The following is an 18,342-nucleotide window of genomic DNA, read 5'->3' on the forward strand; positions in this document are numbered from 1 at the left end:
AAATGATGTTTTTGTAAAAGATGACATGACTGGTAATGTCTCTTATTTCAATTTTACAAAACTGCTCTAGACAAAACATAAAATATTGAAAACTAAGGCCATGATTTTGCAGATATGTAACTTAATTCACATGAATAATCCCACTGATTTCAATGGGACTAATCATGTGCTTGAAGTTACGTACATAAGTGTTTGCCAGAGCAGAAGCAAAAATTGTAAATTAAAAACTTAGTGGCATAAAATCTTTCACACTTCAGAACAGAATTACTTCAATTTGAACAATGAAAAGTTAGTGAACTTTGTACACATACACCAACATTTTCAGAATAAAAAGGGGCCCAAAATTGTGCTCCTGCCATATTTAGACACCTAACAGTGTGGTTTTCCTAAAACTTCTAAATGACTTAGCACAAGTCCCATTCACTTCAAATTGCCAACTCTGATGGAGTAAAATTTGGTTGAAACTCTTCAGCTTTGACTTTTGGAATTTCAGTATGTTACAAGATGGTATTGTTTACAAAAATAATATCAACTATTTGCTTATCAATTTTGCTTGAATGTGTGTTCTCACAATACACAAGTTAATGAGGCCATGGGCTTTACTTTTTCAGCACAGATGAGCATATTAATTGTGAAAAATTTTACTGGGAAAAATCTATGTAAAATCTGACATACTAACAATTAAGGAACAAATTGGCAAACATTCCAGTTTTGAGAAAGAGAAGAGGGATGGATCTGTTTAATATGGTAAACAAGTCATTGGGAAAGCCAGTCAGTGACACCACAACTAGGTCACACTTGCTTTAAGCAATTAAGACTGACAAGAGTCAGAGTCAAAAGTGATGAGCCTCAGGAGAGAGACACCCTCAAAAGTTTCCAGATCAAACACAACCAATGGACTACAGTCCATCAAGAGAGCCAATATCTTTTCAAGTGATCGTCCACATAGTTTCCTATGCAAAAGAGATCAGATTCTTTTGCCAGCAGTGTATGTTGGGGCCCCAGCTGCACCCTAGATATCCTTTCACACACATACACACCCCAATGGAAGGCATACAGGGTGGAGCAGGCCCAACTATTCCTCAGCTCCTTCTTATTGCTCATGGCGACAAGAGAAAACCTTTGTAGTGTTCACCTGCTTTCCTAGCAATAAATGCTATCCTATTAATTGTTAGTTACTAGTTAGTAGCTACTGTAGATAATTAGTTTGATTTTGCTTGTTAGCATTAAAAAACCTTTTAATCAGTTAATAGGCATGGGAACCCACACACACCCTATAAGAGCTCCAACTGCCATGCATAAGCAAAATCTCCAGGATTTAAAACCTGCTATTCTTGTAAGTCTGCAAGGCCTCTAAATGATGGGCACTCTAGGTGTCTTTTTTGTTTAGGCAAGGAACGTATACCAGAGGATTGCTCCATCAGCTGCTCATATTCCAAACAGATCCATAAGGACCGGGAAGTTGACCTGAAATTATGCCTTCTTCAGTGCTCCATGAAGGCCTTTTTGGACATGGATCTACTGAAGGCTCAGTCTTCCATCCAGCCCCTTTCAGTGAGAGCCCTGGTGAGTCAAGATTCCACACTGAGCTCTACGGCAACAAGAGATTCCAGTCATCAGCTTTGATCTCTTTGAGGACAGCTTCAGAAAGGGGTAGGAATAAGCACTGCTCCAGAGTCAAGCTGAGATTTAGGTCATCCATGATGCCTGCAAAATCTAGACATGAATAGTCAAGGGTCTGACACCTTTTGGACTCATCAGTCTAAGTGCAGCTGCTGCCCTGACAAAAGGTTCCTCTGGCTCCTTAGTACTGACTGTTGAACAGGTGCTTGTGGTACCCACTAAATACAGGGAACACTGTTCCTCCAGCACAGACTCCTCGGCACCAGGCTGTTTGCTACCATTCCTAATGGTACCTAGAACATGGATGGTACTGAGTGATTTAGCTCCCCTAAACCTGGAGTCATCTTTGTTGGCTTTATTGAAAGTGGTGCTGGCTAGACCACCATTCTCTGAAACCTCAGTACTGCAGGCAAGGGAAGCATCAGTAGTACTGACTGAATCCCCTTCTTGAGTAGAGACATTAGAATGCCTTTATACATCTGAAAGCATAGCCACACCTCTGGAGGAGCTGTATTTCTTCTCATCCTCCCCATAGGTGTACAGTAGGAATTCATCTCCGACTCACCCTTCCCTCCATGGGGATCACAATATGAATTTGGGAGGCTCTCCAAGGCTTGCTTTCAGTAGGAAAAGTCAGAGTTCTCAGAGAACAGCCCCCCTGGTATCCTCCAGTATGTCCACCAGTATCCACATGCCTATTAACCGTGGCCCCACTGGCCATCCTGGGGTGTGCTACCCTTTACCTGAAAGCCAGTAGCTACTGCCCTCCACCTTACAGGACTATATATCTTTCTCCCAAGAGTCAGTATGGACCTACTCAGCCAGGTCAGTTAGTATAGCCTTACATACTAGAGACACAAGATGAGGAGAGCAACAATGATCAGACAGCTATGAGAGAACAATTACTCTTAGCTGTGATTTCCTCATTCTCCTCTGATGAGGCAGTGAAACTCTAAATGTCTTCTCTGGCTGACAATTTTAAGACGTTCCATTATCTTATTAAATGCATAGCAGTGGCTCTTGACATACACTTAGAGGTGGTGCAAGAAAAATCATAACTGCTGGACATTCTGCATCTTCCATGCCTGGTAGACTCTCCATGCCTATAAATCAGGGACAGTTGAAACCTAGAGGGACCTGTGGCAGACTCCAGCATAGATTCTAGCCACATCCAAGCATGCAGACAGAAGGTAACAAGTCCCAGGAGATTAGAATCCTTCTAGTCTTACCCATTGCCAGGATCTCTTATTCTAGCACTTGTCCAAGAGAAATCCAGACAGCAAACGCCTCCCAAAACATGCTGGAGAAAGACCCCATAAAGCAGGATTTATTTAGACGTGAAGTCTACTTGTCAGCCAGCCTCCAGAAGGAAGTAGCTAATTCCCAAGTGCTGCTCACAAAATACAATTACTTGCACTAGAACAAGCTGTCTCAATTTATGGACAGGCTTCCTATGAAATATGGGAAAGAATTAAATCTATATTGAATGAAGAGCAGCTGCACTTCCATTCAAGCTGCACTTGATTTGTCCGATAGAGTGGCATGCATCATGGCATGTCCACATCTGTGGCACTGAGAAGATTATCCTGCCAGAAACATCTGGAATACCCAGGGAGGTACAAATAACAATAGATGGCCTTCCCTTTGAAGGCAGTGAGCTTTTTAATTCAAAGACTGATCAGACACTCCATTCTTTAAAGGATTCAGGCCTATAAGTCCCAGCTCCAAGAAGGAAGCAAAGAAGTTAACAGATGGGATTCAGGCAACATCCCTCTGCCTGAACTATTACCAACCCCAGAGGACCTCAGAGCCACCAACAAACAAACAGTTTCCACCAGGGAAAACCCTCAGTCTCTTCCTCCGCTGCTGCACACTCTGGGTCTTCAGCCGGGCAGCAAGTTTGATGCCAGTGGCCTCTCACTCTCGAGGATCTCTTCCCCGCTACCCAAACCTTTGGCAGCTTCCTCTTTTGTTTTTAGGAAGCCTGGCCTCTGATCACCTTAGATCAGCGAATCCTGGAAATTGTAAACCAAGGGGTATTCTGTCCAATTCCAGTCACTTCCTACTCCTTATTCCCCTTTGTTGTCTTTTTTCATGGACACTTTTCACATGATACTATTAACACAAGAAGTGGATTCCCTTCTACAACTTAGAGACGTGAAGAAGGTGCCCTTAGATTTAAGGGGCAGGAGGTTTATTTGCATTATTTTTTCAGCTCAGAGAAGGAAGGGGTTGGTGTCACATTATGGACCTTCTAGGTCTCAAGAAATTAATCTGTTGTTTCAAGTTCAAAATTGTGACTGGCCTCCATAATTTCTTTGTTAGATCCTCCACATTGGTTTACTGCTATCAGCCTTCAAGATGGGGTATTTTCACTTATCTATTCATCCAAACCACAGGAAATACCTCAGATTCCTAGTAGGAACATCTTGCTACCAGTAAAATGTCCTGCCCCTTAATCTTTCCACAACACTGAGGATATTCACCAAGTGCTTGGAAATCATGGCAGCGCATCTAAGGAGACCAGTATCCACGTGCACTCAGACCGTGTTGACTGATGGATTCAATGAAAATCACAGCAACAGGATCACTTGATCCTTGTACCACTTGATCCAAGTAACCACAGAGCTCTTTTTCATCCTAGTCCCCAAAGTCAACAGAGAGAAATAGACATTTACTCTGACTCAGAGCATAGAGTTCATAAGAGCAGTGATAGATTTCAAGTTAATGAGAGCTTACTTCCCAAAAGAAAGATTTCATAAGACAGTGACCCTCATCAGCCAAGTTCAAGCTCACCCAAAGACATCTGGGGCAAGTTCTCACTGACTTCTGTGACACATGGCCTAATGCACCTCTCTGACTCAGTTTGCCGGACTTCACCTACGCACTAAGCAAGGGTGTCTGAAATCAGTATATCTACTCAGCAGGCACCACATGGACATGACAGTTACAGTCTATCATTAAGTGTGCTATCCCCATTAAACTGGTGGAAAGATCCTCTTCAGTTGAGGAACAGAATACTCTTCTCTGCCGCTCTACTTACCAAAACTCTGGTGAGAAACACCTCCACTGAGGAATGGGAAGCTTATCTAGCTCTGTAAGTTTAGGGCATATTGTCCCTTCCAGAATCGCATTTACACATAAATGTCCTGGAATTCAGAGCCACCTTCCTGGCATGTAAAGCATTTCTGCCTCGATTCCAGGGATCCACAATCTAAGTACAGTACTGATATAATACTTAGTTGTGGTATTTTCTATCAATAGACAAGGAGGAGACAGGCTATCCGCACTCTGTCAGGTGGTGGCCATTCAGTTCTGGACCTGGTGTATTCATCACCAGATCACACTGCTGGCCTTGCATCTTCCAGGCATTTAGAAGTCGCTATTGGATCACCTCAGCAGACAGTTCTCAGACATTCACAAATGGTTGATCAAGGATCTAGTGTTTCAGAGCATCCTTCACAAAGGGAGTTAGCGATCAATAGACTTATTTGCCACAGACCAGAACAAGAAATGTCAGGTGTTCTGCTCCAGTCTTGCCTCCCTGTCAGACCCTTTTCTTATCCCTTGGAAACTAGCATTCAAATGGGCCTCTCCTGCTCCCCACTATACAGAAGGTCCTGAAGAAACTTAGGTGAGGTTAATGATCATGATGGCCCCTGCCTGGGCCAGGCAGTTCTGGTATTCAGATCTGATAAATCTCTTAACACAGCCTCCTCTACTCTCCCCCAAATCACCTTACCAGCTCTTCCTGACAATCATGCAGAACCACAGTCAGCTCCTACATCCGGACCCAGCATCATCACATCTGATAGCCTGAATGTTGTCCACCAAAGAAGTTTTTCATCTGAAGTTCTGAACATTCTGCTCCAAAATAGGAAAGACTCAAGCTGACTTATAAAGCTAAAGGAAAGAGGTTTTGTATTTGGGCATCTCAGCACTAGTTCCCTCCCTGACAAGACCCATTTCAGCAATATTGCACTATTAACTAATTTCTGTAAGCTCCAGAAAGGTCCATCTAGCAGCAATATATGCACTTGTATCCTGGGCCACAGTATTTTCTCAATTTACAGTGGCTAGATTTAAGGGCCTTACTCATGCTTTCCCCCCAGTTTGGGAGCATGATGACCCCCACCACTCCTTGGGACCTTGTAGGCGTGCATACCTGTTCCTCACTGTCTATCTCCAAGGGTGGCCACACCTCTTTGCTGTCTGTACAATGGGGAAATTAGCTGTCTCAAGGGGTCAAACCCACCAGCAGGGTAGAGCAGCGAACAGTTCAGGGACCCAGGCCCTTAGGCAGGGCAGGGCACATTGCAGCAGTCTACTGCTCCATTCCTTGGACAGAGGCGAGCACCAAGTGGTCAAGGGGCCCACCCAACAGGCAAGCATCAACTGCAGTCTACAGGGCTTAGGCAAGGGGTGAGTGCCAAACACAATCTATGGGGCTGAGGCCACGGTGCCTGAAAAGCACAGGCCTCCTGGCGTAAGGAGTGGGACTATTTCCATCCTCTGTACACTTCAAGTGGCAAGCCCGCCCAACTCCATCGCATCCCAGCCCAGGGCCCTAATAATGGCAGAGTGGTCTGCCACTGGGTCAGCAGGGAATCCACCCACAACACACTGGTCGTGTCTCTGGCAGCACCACAGCCAGACAGTAGTCTGGTTCCCCTGGGCTGCTTCCTATACTCACCCTAGGGTGTACCTGCTTCCAAGGATCATCTTCGATCCTCTGTACACTACAAGTGGCAGTCCCAGCAACTCCTCAGTGTCAGGACGTTTGGGTAGCTTCGGGGCCGCCTCAGGACACCAGAAGTCTTCTGCAGGCCCCTGCATCAGCAGTGGGGAAAACACATCCATCTCCTTTGGCAGCTGCTCTCCAACTGAGCTACAGGGCCCCGCCTTTTATACTTCCTGTTCTTAAGGAGGGGGAGTACTGCCCAGCCAGGGGTTGGACAACAGGGGGGAATGCAGGCCTGCGCCACTCCACCACGTCCCAGCCCAGGGCCCTAACAGTGGCAGAGCACTCTGCCACTGGGTCAGCGGGAAATCCACCTGCAACACGCTGACCACGTCTCTGTCGGCACCACAGACAGATAAGAACATAAGAACAGCCATACTGGGTCAGACCAAAGGTCCATCTAGTCCAGTATCCTGTCTTCCGATGGTGGCCAATGCCAGGTGCCCTAGAGGGAATGAACAGAACAGGTAATCACCAAGTGATCCATCCCCTGTTGCCCATTCCCAGCTTCTGGCAAACAGAGGCTAGAGACACCATCCCTGTCCATCCTGGCTAATAGCCATTGATGGATCTATCATCCATGAACTTATCTAATTCTTTTTTTGAACATTGTTATAGTCTTGGCCTTCACAACATCCTCTGGCAAGGAGTTCCACAGGTTGACTGTGTTCTGTGAAAAAATACTTCCTTTTGTTTGTTTTAATGAACTGCTGCCTATTAATTTCATTTGGTGACCTCTAGTTCGTGTGTTATGAGAAGGAGTAAATAACACTTCCTTATTTACTTTCTCCACGCCAGTCATGATTTTATAGACCTCTATCATATTACCCCCTCTAGTCATCTCTTTTCCAAACTGAAAAGTCCCACTCTTATTAATCTCTCTTCATATGGCAGCTGTTCCATACCCCTAATAATTTTTGTTGCCCTTTTCTTTTTTCCAATATATCTTTTTGAGATGGGGCAACCATATCTGCACACGATATTCAAGATGTGGGTGTACTATGGATTTATATAGAGGCAATATGATATTTCTGTCTTATTATCTATCCCTTAATGATTTCCAACATTCGGTTTGCTTTTTTGACTGCCACTGCACATTGAGTGGATGTTTTCAGAAAACTATCTACAATGACTCCAAGATCTCTTTCTTGACGCGGTCTAAATTGGCTCTTACCACTCATTTTATATGTGTAGTTGGGATTATATTTCCCAATGTGCATTACTTCGCATTTATTAACATTGAATTTCATCTGCCATTTTGTTGCCCAGTCACCCAGTTTCCAGAGATCCTTTTGTAGCTCTTCACAGTCTGCCTGGGACTTTAACTATCTTGAGCAATTTTGTATCATCTGCATCTCAGATGGTAGTCTGGTTCCCCTGGGCTGCTTCCTATACTTCCCCTTGGGTGTACCTGCTTCCAAGGGTTGTCCTCCGTCACCCCAGGCTACACTGCAAGCGGCAGTCCCACTAACTCCTCAGTATCAGGCGTGTCTGACCATTTGGATAGCTTGGGGGCCTGCTCGGGACAGCAGAAGTCTTCCACAGGCCCCTGCATCAGCAGTGGGGAGAACACATCCATGTCCTTTGGCAGCTGCTCTCCAGATGAGCTACAGGGCCCACCTTTTATACTTCCTGTTCCTATCCCTCACTTCTGCTTCCGGCATGGAGTGTGTGGCCTTCCTGGTTCTGCCCACCACGGGGCGTCTGGCTGTCCCTCACTCTCAGTCTCCAAGGGCAGCCGCCTCTTTGCTACAGACCTCTATATAGTATTAACAAATTTGATGGGTCTCCCCTTTGAGCCATTAGCAAGCTGTTCCCTATACTACCTATTAAGTAAGTCTGCTTTTTTAATAGCCATTACACCAGGGGAAGGGTAGGGGAGACTCATGTCCTCATTGCAGGTCCCCCTTATATAGCATTTCATAAGGACAGGGTTAGTCCCATTCCCAGGTCCTGCCTAAAATAATTTCAGAGTTTCATATGAACCATTCATCTCCATGTTTTCCTCCCCAGTCTTCACACAGCCTTGGGGGAAGCTAAACGTCATTCACTTGATGGTCTCCTACTACCTGAACAGAATGAAATAATTCAGGAACATACATAAATCATTCATGGCCTTTGCTGAAAGGGGTTAATGGTCAGGCCATATCCTTCCTCATAATGATCATCAAAACGGGTACCCCAAATCTATAAAAACATATTGCAAGTTAGCCACGTTACATCCATCAAGGCACATCAGGGCTCATTTAATTCTGCTGCCTGTTTGAAGAATGTCCTTTTCTGACATTTGTAGGGCAGCTACCTGGAGTTCTAACCACACCTTTACAAGAGGCTACTCTTGGGTAGAGGCTTTCAGATGTGATGCCCACTTTGGTAGGGCTGTCCTGCAGTCACTAAGTAGGACTCCTACTACCCATCTCCAAACAAACTGCTTGTTAGTCACCAAGAGCGGAATCCCCTGTGTACAATCACTCCAAAAAAAGTTTACTCTCAGTAAATGTGGTTCTCAGACAGGTGTTGTCCACAGGAATTCCATGACCTGCCCTCCTACTGTCCTACTGTGGAGTTTTTTATATGTGAAGGAACTGAAGGACAGTTGGGCCCCTCCACTCTTTATGCCCTCAAGTTGGGAGGTGGCACAAGGACATCAGGGCACAAGAATGGCCCCAAACCTGTTGGCCAAAAACCCAATCACATACACACCAAGAGTCGAATCCATGTGAACAACATCTCAAAGAACCAGTTACTGTAAGGTAATCACTCTCTTTCTCGTAACCATAAAGATCCTACAGACCAGATCTGTTCTCTGCCAGTATACCTAACTTGTTACAGCAGTCAATTGAATGGCTCTCTCACAGGACAAGGCAATTTGGAGTAGCTCAGTCTGATTATTCAAAGAAGAGGTACCCATAGGATTGGGAAAGAAATCATTTAATATCAAGCTCTCAGCTACAGCATATATTAAGACAAATTACGTGGCCCACTGAGACTCCCAAAGTGGGATACTCAGCAGCAGTATTTACTTGTTTGTGGTTTTCACTCCCTCCCATTCCATCTGGCCATCTTGCACATATGGCGAACAAACAGTTCAGCATCTTACCAGAACAGCTGTCCAAAAAGCATAGAATCATATGACTGGAAGGGACCTCGAGAGGTCATCTAGTCCAGTCCCCTGCACTCATGGGCAGAAGCAGATTAAGATTTATTGAGGCCCTGGGCACAAAGAACATTGGTCCCCCCACACCCTGCAGGCCCAGGGGAGCCAGAACCAAAGGGGCCATGCCCCTCCCACCCACTTTTTAACATGGGCATAGTAGCCTTAGGCAGGTGCGGAGCAATAGCAGCATGGGTGTAGTTTGGGGGGTGCTACCCAGCCAACCTGCAAGCCTTGGGACAGAACGACAGGAGGAGCGGTGCCACACATGGTTGCTGCCTTGGGCAGAAAGCCCAGGTGGCAGCAGGGGCAGCCTGTCACTGGGAGTAGGAGGGACCCAGTGGGGACAGCCTGGCAGCAGGAGCCGAGCACAGGCATAGAGTGAGCCTGGGTGCAGTGTGGCAGCCAGTAGAAATGGGAGCTGTACCTGTTACTAGAAGAAACTAAAGGAAAGAATATTTAAGGACCCCCACCTCCAAAAGTAAGTTTGATTCCCCTGAATTAGGGTCTATCACTTATTAGTTGCAACAGGCAAACACTTGAATGCTCTTAAAGGGTAAATCAAAAGGATTTATTAACAGGCAGGCTAATATAAAGCATTTATAAAATAGCTTGGTGGTTTTTACCGAATACAAACAGGCATAAAGTCCAGACCCAACTAGAACAAATGGGCTAGCAATATAAAATGTCTCAATGTTACTCAGTCAGTATGGCTGTAGGCTGGATGGAGTCAGCTCATGTCTCTCTCTTTTGATATCCAGAACAGGTGTGCCTTCACCAGTAGAAACAGGTAGGTGGTAGAAGGACCGTGCGACCCAAACACAGGCGGCCTCCTGGGTGGACAGCAACCTGTCACACTGTGTCAGTCCCTTATGTCATCCCGTTACCAGGCAGATTAGCTTGTGGTCATGTGACCCTTTCCCATTCTTCCCCTTTGAAACTTCCTGCCTTTGTTCTGTTACTGGGCAGGATTACTTAGGCATTAACTAATCAAAATTGGACACCACAAAAAGGGCACCAAACTGAACAAGAAGATGGTGCACAAAAATGGAGGGTAAAAGACAACAAGAAAAACAAAATGGCTAAAATCCCCAACATGCTGATGGACCCTCCCTGCCTGGCTCATCGCTGCCTGTGACCTTCCCAAGGCTCCCCACCACCTCCCAGGCTGGGGAAGGGCCTCCTCTCCCCTCAGACCATGTTGAGTCCAGATGCAGTGCTCTTTTGGGTCAGTAACTGTCAACCACAGGAGTATAATTGAAGCTTTTTGAGGAAAGTGGATGTGGGAAGTTGTTCTGGAGACTTCTTCTGGTTCTCTCTTCTTGAACTCCTCATTCTGATTTCTTGTTGCTTGTCTCTGACTTTGTAGTGTGCTGTGCTGAGACAGCAACACTTAATATATTGTGGAAGCTAATGTTTGTGAAGTGCTGTTATCTTCTGATGGAACGTGTTAATATACAGCAAAGATTAAATGGAAAAAAAATGGTTCCCAGTTTACATAACAACCTGGGAGATTGGAGGACTAAAAGATTTTAGGAAAATGCACTCTAACCAGTAGTCATGGCCATGGCTATAGAGAAGACCTATGCTGTTACGCTGTTGGATATGCTATTAATACCATGCCACGTTTCACCATGTCAGCCTTCAGTAAGGACTGTTAGTCCTCTCCTTCCCCCTCCTCAGCCATGCTGGCAATCAGCATACACGAACAGAAACACAGTAGGTTCTCTGAGGCACTCCATCCTCAATATGATGCTTTTATCTATCACCTACACAAGGTTAGGCCTCTTTACATGTCCTAAAACAAAAAGGAACCTTTTTAGCTGTAAGTACCACCATGTCAAGATTTCCTTACAGAAGCATTGTGCATCAGGGAATTCAACTCAGACTGCCAAGGGTGAAAACCAATCAAGTCTCCCTCCCCGCATCTGTCAGCATCTTCAACTTTTTGCTGAGGCACTGGTGTGGGAGAGAGAGGACACAGCCTCCATTTTAAGATTTGAAGCAACTGACAGGGACCAAATGTGAACGTTTTTCAAGACAGCATTTCACATTTTTATACAATACTGTCCCTTGAAAATTAACATCATTAGCCTTTGCATAGCCACAGTACTGTGCTGTAGTGGAAATATCAGGAGGGGGGTTGAGCACATCCTCGCTCATGACAGCTGTTCTGGGCTTTAGAGTAGCGAATAGGCACATTTTAAGAGTGGGATCTGTGCTGAGAATTCTTAGACAAAATAGTAAGTTCGAGGACTTAAAATAAACCCATTGACAAGATCTGAGGTATTAAAGAAAGTTTTATTTGTACATTTTAGCAACAGGAGAAATAATTGAAGATAGAGTTATCTGCTTTGTTGTAAAGAATAAAAACATTTAATTATAAATATTTAGCTAAAAAAGCGTGATTTATAAAATATAATCTGTGGAGATATATACACAGTTTAATTGTTTAGCAATTCTCCCACCTGACATTAAAGATTAGAGGTTTTTCTATTTATTATTCCATACTCACAGTTTAGTGCTCACAGTTTAAGAAGCAACACAGACAGGTGAAGACACAGAGGGTCAATCAGATAGACCACTGGTGTGAGTCTTATCTTGGAAGGAATTTGGACAACAATAGAGAGGCAGAACATTAATGCATCCAGAGAGGCTTTGCAAAGAGGGATTGTTCCCCTTTTTGGCAGCCTTCAGAATATAGAGACATGTACCTGCAAGTTTTTAAAACTTGTGGGCAAGTCTCTTGTGCTCATAAGAAATGGATACCATTGGCTAAGGTAAGGTATCATGCAAGCTTACTAAATTCAACTCTGCCAAATGCACCTCAGTCTTGATTTGTAACCCATCTGCTATTCCTTTTCTGAGCAGAAACTGCTCATTGTACCAGATTGGTTTCATAGAGTAATGACTTTAAGGACTTCATGAAAGTCACTTTTGCACTTACAACCTCAGCATGTGAACAGATTTCCAGAGGTGAGAGGCTAATGCATCATCCAATTGTACTGCCCAGCTGGCAATATTTCTTAGACATAGATACACCTACTTGCTTCTTCTAAATTTAAGGGCCTAAAAAAGTCTAGTGAGGCTATGGAGTGGATTAATAAAATGTAACGTGACAGGTCAAAAACCCCATCAGTTTTCTATTCCATCTCTAAAGTAGTGCTAATTTTTCTCCTGCCAAAGTCGAGGGTAAGGTGTTCCTTGAGGAAGTCCAGCTTCTTTTACTGAAAGCATTATCAATATGGCATTTCAGAGGGTAAAAGCTGGAAGGCTCCAATTATACTCTTGGCTAATAGAAAAGGTATGTGACTGTCCATTTCATTCACAGCCCTGCTGACTATCCTCCGTGTTCACAGTGCTGCCTCTAAAACCTGTGTATTTGGACTCTGAGGGGGGGAGAGAGGGGAGAAAAGAGAAAAGTAAAGGACGTATGATATTCCTACTAATGTTCAGTGGAGGGTAACATACAAGAAAGTAATCTGTATTTTGTAGCTCCTGATTTGCATAAAGACATCATGGGAACTAAACAGGAGGAAAGGGGTTATGAAAAACAGAAACCAAGGAAAAAATATAGTCAAGAAACATGGTCATTCTTTTTGGGTTAAGGAAAGCTGATTGGCTACCTGGTTCTTCAGCATTAGGATGAACTTTAATTTCCCTAAGCACTACCTGACAGTTCAGAGTGATGAGTATGTACACAGTTCTTATTGTTCATACCATATGAAGACATGGTAGTTGTAAGAGCTGTACCCTTTGGAATTGAGTTAGAAGCTTCTGTCTGAAAGGATGGTGAAGTTCTAGCAAGAGATACTCTCCAGGCACAGTCGTGATTCATGGAAATGTACCAAGTTAAGAGAAGTCTCTGGTGGTAGAATGGATGGTTACTGGCTGAATGCAGACTTTAGCTCCCTGAATGCTGCCCGACGGTGTTTCTTCTCTTCCTCCTCCCGCTTTCGATCATCCTGTTCTGCCTTGATCTCTGCTTCAAACTTACTGGCTGAAGAAAGGGCTTGAACCTATAAAGGAAAAGAGCAGACATGAGCTATGGGAAGCATTAAGAATTTGAACTACCTAGCAGCACATCTGTCTGCCACATCTTCCTCCGGTTACCATATTCAGTGGTGCCAAAATTGATTAAGGGTTAACAATACTACAGTAGCTGGATATTTACACTGAAGACCTGTTGGTTCAGTTTTATTCTCAAATCAAGAGGATAGTTTCATTTACCAATAGTCACTTTCCACTGGAACTGAGCCAAACAGAAGGAAAATTGTGTGGATATATTTATTCCAACTCATAGGAAATATTATTGCAACTTCTTTATGACCTTTTGGGTGAAATACAAAATGAAGCTAAATGCAGCTAAATGCATGAATTGACTTTCAAGATTTATAGCACAACTGTGTTGACCAGTTCCGTATCTCCCTTCCCTAATCACAGGAACTATGTAACTAGCCATTACAGCATGAGTCATGAAAACACAATGAACTTTCCGCAGTGATAAAAATTCTTGCAGAAAATTTGATAATTCCAAATTGGGACCAAATAAGAGGACCTCAGTCTGTGGCCCATTTACAGACCAAAGAAAGAGGCATAGTTTGAGAGTTGTTTTTTCAGCTCTACTTTCCAACCTTTGTTTTAACAGCTCTGCTATGCTATTCCCAATGAGTATAACAAACATCTATTTTTGTCCATAGAATTCCTTTCAGACAGTGTTTTACCAGCTCAAAAAACCCAGTCCAACCAAACATGAAGATAGAGCTTTGTCGTGTTATTCAAATCTAATGCTTTATGATGTTATTCCAACCTAGAAAACTGAACAGACAAGGAGAGCAATCTTAAATATTGTATTCAGAACTAAGCTCTGTGTGCTGGTGCAGGAGAAGAGGAAATTCCTTGCAGTGAATATTAAAAGTTGGTCCAGGAGTCCTGGTCTGTGTGGTAGTCAGTGATCACCCAAAGCCTAAGGTGCTTGTAAAAGCTCTGCTTTATTCTGTGACCAGTTCCAACTGACTGTGTTTAAGAACAAAAGCTTCACAGCACCCTGGCCCAGACTCTATGGGTATGTCTACACAGCCATCGGGAGGTGTGACTGCAGCATGTGAGACATACCCAAAGCTAGCTCAATTAACAATAGGAATGAAGCCACAGCAGCACAGACAGCTGCATGGGCTAGTCTTGCCTGACCAGGATCCCAGGTAAATAGTCAAGCAGCCACCGCCCATGCTGCCACAGGTTCACTGCTGCTATTACTTGAGCATGCTGCAGTCACACCTCCTGACTGCACTACAGACACACCCTTTCTCTGGGAAGCTTAGCCCCTAATATCTCAGTCTCCAAGATATTTTTTGAGCTATTTTTGGATGATGACTTATTTAAATGGCTATTTCAGCCACTGAGATGATGGGCAGGAGCACAAATGGGATGGATTAAGTAAGACATCTACAGGGTGCTTGAAGGGGAGGGAACCACCACTTGAGCAAACCCTGGCAAAATAAGCTATTTTATGGTTCATTTATCAGCAATGAGTAATGCTCAGTGGGGCACAGCATACAAGTCTGAACAAGAAGTGGCATAACCCAGCACGACAGTGAGGCCCGTACTCTGTGTTGAGGAGGAAAAGTCACAGCTTCTTAAACTGGTGGAATAAGTGGATATAATCCCTGGTGACACTGGCATACTGTCCAGCAGTCAAGCATAATGTCCATTCCAGGGGACACATTAAGAAGAGAACACCAGGACTTGCATAGCAAGCTTTTTCAGCTTCCCCAACTCCACTGCACCACCATACCTTAGCTTCAAAGAAGTTCTTGGCTCCTTTAACTCCCTCAGTGGAAACATCTATCTCAGAGAGTTTTGCCAGAGTCATCAGCCCACTGTCTTCCTCAAGCTCTCCAGCTGCAGCTTTATGGAAAATCAGCAGGAACTAGCAAGGAAACAAAAAATAGACCCACCAAAATTCATCACTGAGGCTCAAGCTTTCAAAGAGGTTTATTACTATTCCAAGCACTTGAACTACAAAAGCAGCAACTGATGTACGAACCCCAGGGTAGGAATTTGCAGTTACCACCACAGAAAAACATTTTATAAACAGAAAGGAAAAACGTATTTACAATAAGCTGCCTCCAGCACTTTGGCTCCAGTACTGCACGCTCTCAGGCTGGAGAGAGAGGGGCCTTTAGGGAAAGGAGAAGGGGCTTCCCACAGACCAGAGCTTTGGCAGCAGTGTGGTTCATGCATTGCCTAATCACGGACACCACCAGGGCCCAGAGGAGAGGATGGTCTCTTCTCTCCCCTCCCCCAGCTGAGCGAGTAGTACAGCTGCACGTTGTGATTCTCTGGAGGGCGCAGCTGCCTCAGTGTGTGCCATAAAGCTGCCACATGTGCTGTCACCCCAAGCCATTCTGGTGGCCCTTATGTCAGAGTTCACCACGCTATGCATTATAGGGTCTTAGATCACACTGCATAATACGTAACACACGGAATAAAAGCATGAGAACAGAAGGCTGTCCCCACCCTCAAATGAATCCCCACCTACTGTCCGCAGTTGTCCAGATAGGCTCAATGGAACCTACATCACACAGGACTCAACTCCATAGACAGGACTGTGCATTGTACACTAGTGCTTGGAAGGGATCAGGGAGAGCTTTTGACTCCCACGAAGATTCCCTTTAGCTGTGCAGGCCAGTCCAACTTCACTGTACTATATACAGTAGTATAAAGACCATCTCAGGTCAAATGTACCTGAACACTGGAGTATGAGTGTGGACACTTCAATCTTTACTCTTGTGTAGGATCAGGGAGAAATTATGGAACCCAGGACACCCATCCTTTACTTGAGGAACTACCAAGTAGTTCAAGCTCTTAATATAATGCCCTTCTGCCATTGTAGAGAGGGCTGGAGCACTGGATCATTTTTTAAGAGCATGTTAGACAAACACCTGTCAGGGATGGTCTAGATAATACTTAGTCCTGCCAAAAATGCAGGGGACCGGATTAGGTGACCTCTCGAGGTCCCTTCCAGTCCTATGATTCTATGATCATGGATCAAAGCCAAATTCCCAAGAAAAAAAATCGTTACTGACCTTCTGTAACTGTTGTTCTTTGGTGATCTTCCAAGAGAGAAGTAGTAGAGGGCATGACACTAGAGGTTCAAATGGAGGGCCTGTGAGCCTTGACAGGACCAGGTTTAAGTCCCATGTAAGGATCGGCTCATGGACCTGAGGATAGAGTCTCTCCAAACCCTTGAGAAATTGGACCATCATCTGATGAGAGACCACTGACCAGCTGTTCACTGGTGGGTGGAAGATAGAGATTGCTGCTAAGTGCACCTTGATAGATGCAAGGGCCAAATCTTCCTGCTTTAGATAGAGCAAGTAGTCCAAGATAGCCTGCAGGGAAGAATGAACCAGAGAGAGACCTCGTTGAGACGCCCATCTCAAGAATCACTTCCATTTGGCCACGTACATAGCCCTAGTTGACTGTTTCCTACTACCTAGCCAGACCTGTCGAACCAGCTCTGAAATGTCTGCTCCTCCAGATTCAGCCATGTAACATCCATGTTGTCAGATGAAGGGAGGTGAGATTCAGGTGGAGCACAGGTTCAGCACAGCTTCAGTGGCTATAGTCTTGTGTGATCAGGTCCGGACAGAGCAGAAGTGGAAGAGTGTGCCAAACCAGTGTTGATGTGGCCACGCCAGAGCTACAACTCTCCGCTCGATTTTCAGGAGGTCTTTGTGAACCAGAGGGACAGGGGGAAAAGCACAGGCCAGGGGCCCTGACCGTGGGAGCAGGAAGGCAACAGAGATGGAGCCAGGATGGTGCCTGCACAGCAAGAAAAACTGATGGCACTTCCTGTTCTGCTTGCTCTCAAACAGATCTACCTGGAGAGATCCCCACCTTTGGAAGATTAACCTGGTGATCTCTGAGTGAAGGGACCACTCGTGGTGAGAGGAAAAGGATCGGCTGAGGTGATCCGCCAGTGCATCCTGGGAGATGTGATGCCTTGAGGTGAATGGAGTGCTTCACGCAGAATTTCCACAGACAGATGGCCTCCTGACAGGACTGAGGATCGAGCACTTCCCTGTTTGTTGATATAGAACATGGCCACGGTATTGTGGGGGAGATCTGAGATCTGGGGGAGGAACACTTGGCAGGCTAAGCATACAGACCTGAATTCCCTGACGTTTATGTGCAGGAAGAGCTCCTCTTGGGACCATAGCCCCTGAGTCCTGAGGCAGTCGAGGTGGGCTCCTCAACCTAGGTCTGACACATCCAAGACTAGGGACACTGACGGCTGAGGGGCAACAAAGGGTACCCCCATCATTACCAACTTCGGGTCTTTCCACCAATCCAGGGAGGTGAGGCCTAAGGGAGGAACAGTGAGCACCGGGTCCAAGTGGTGTCTGTTTGGGAAGTAGCCACATCTGTAGGGGTCTGAGGTGGAACCTTGCATGCTGAACCACATAAGTACATGTGGCCATGTACCCCAGAAGCTTCAGGCAAACTCAGCAGTTGTAATTGGGTGTACCTTGACCTTAGATATCAGGTCCAACATAGTCTGGAATTGGGCCTCTGGAAGGAAGGCTCTGGCCTGGGTTGAAATGAGCACCACCCCAATGAATTCTATTCTCTGAATTGGAACAAGAATCGACTTTTGCTCCTTTAGTCAATAGGCCCAGCACCCGGAAGGTGACTTGGACCATGCAGATGCTGTTCAACATGTGAGTCTCTGACCGACCTTTGCTCAGCCAGTTGTCAAGGTATGGGTAGACCTGGATGCCTCACCATCCAAGGAAGGCTGCTACTACTGCCATACGCT

The 18,342-nt window shown here is 45.1% G+C and overlaps 1 protein-coding gene across 1 annotated transcript in view; it reads right to left on the reverse strand.

Annotated features, from left to right (window-relative positions):
* Positions 1–11,858: 11,858 nt before the first annotated feature.
* EFHD1 (EF-hand domain family member D1) overlaps positions 11,859–18,342 on the reverse strand; it is a 37,708-nt gene continuing 31,224 nt past the window's right edge. Inside the window, exons 3-4 of the mRNA XM_074964069.1 lie at positions 15,313–15,447; positions 11,859–13,537 (exon numbers count right to left, since the gene is read on the reverse strand). Coding sequence (XP_074820170.1) covers positions 13,403–13,537; positions 15,313–15,447 — 270 coding nt within the window. The 3' untranslated portion in view covers positions 11,859–13,402. The remainder of the gene's footprint in view (positions 13,538–15,312; positions 15,448–18,342) is intronic.

The sequence above is a fragment of the Natator depressus genome, chromosome 9 (genome assembly GCF_965152275.1).
Source record: "Natator depressus isolate rNatDep1 chromosome 9, rNatDep2.hap1, whole genome shotgun sequence".
Classification (NCBI taxonomy): Eukaryota; Metazoa; Chordata; order Testudines; family Cheloniidae; genus Natator; species Natator depressus.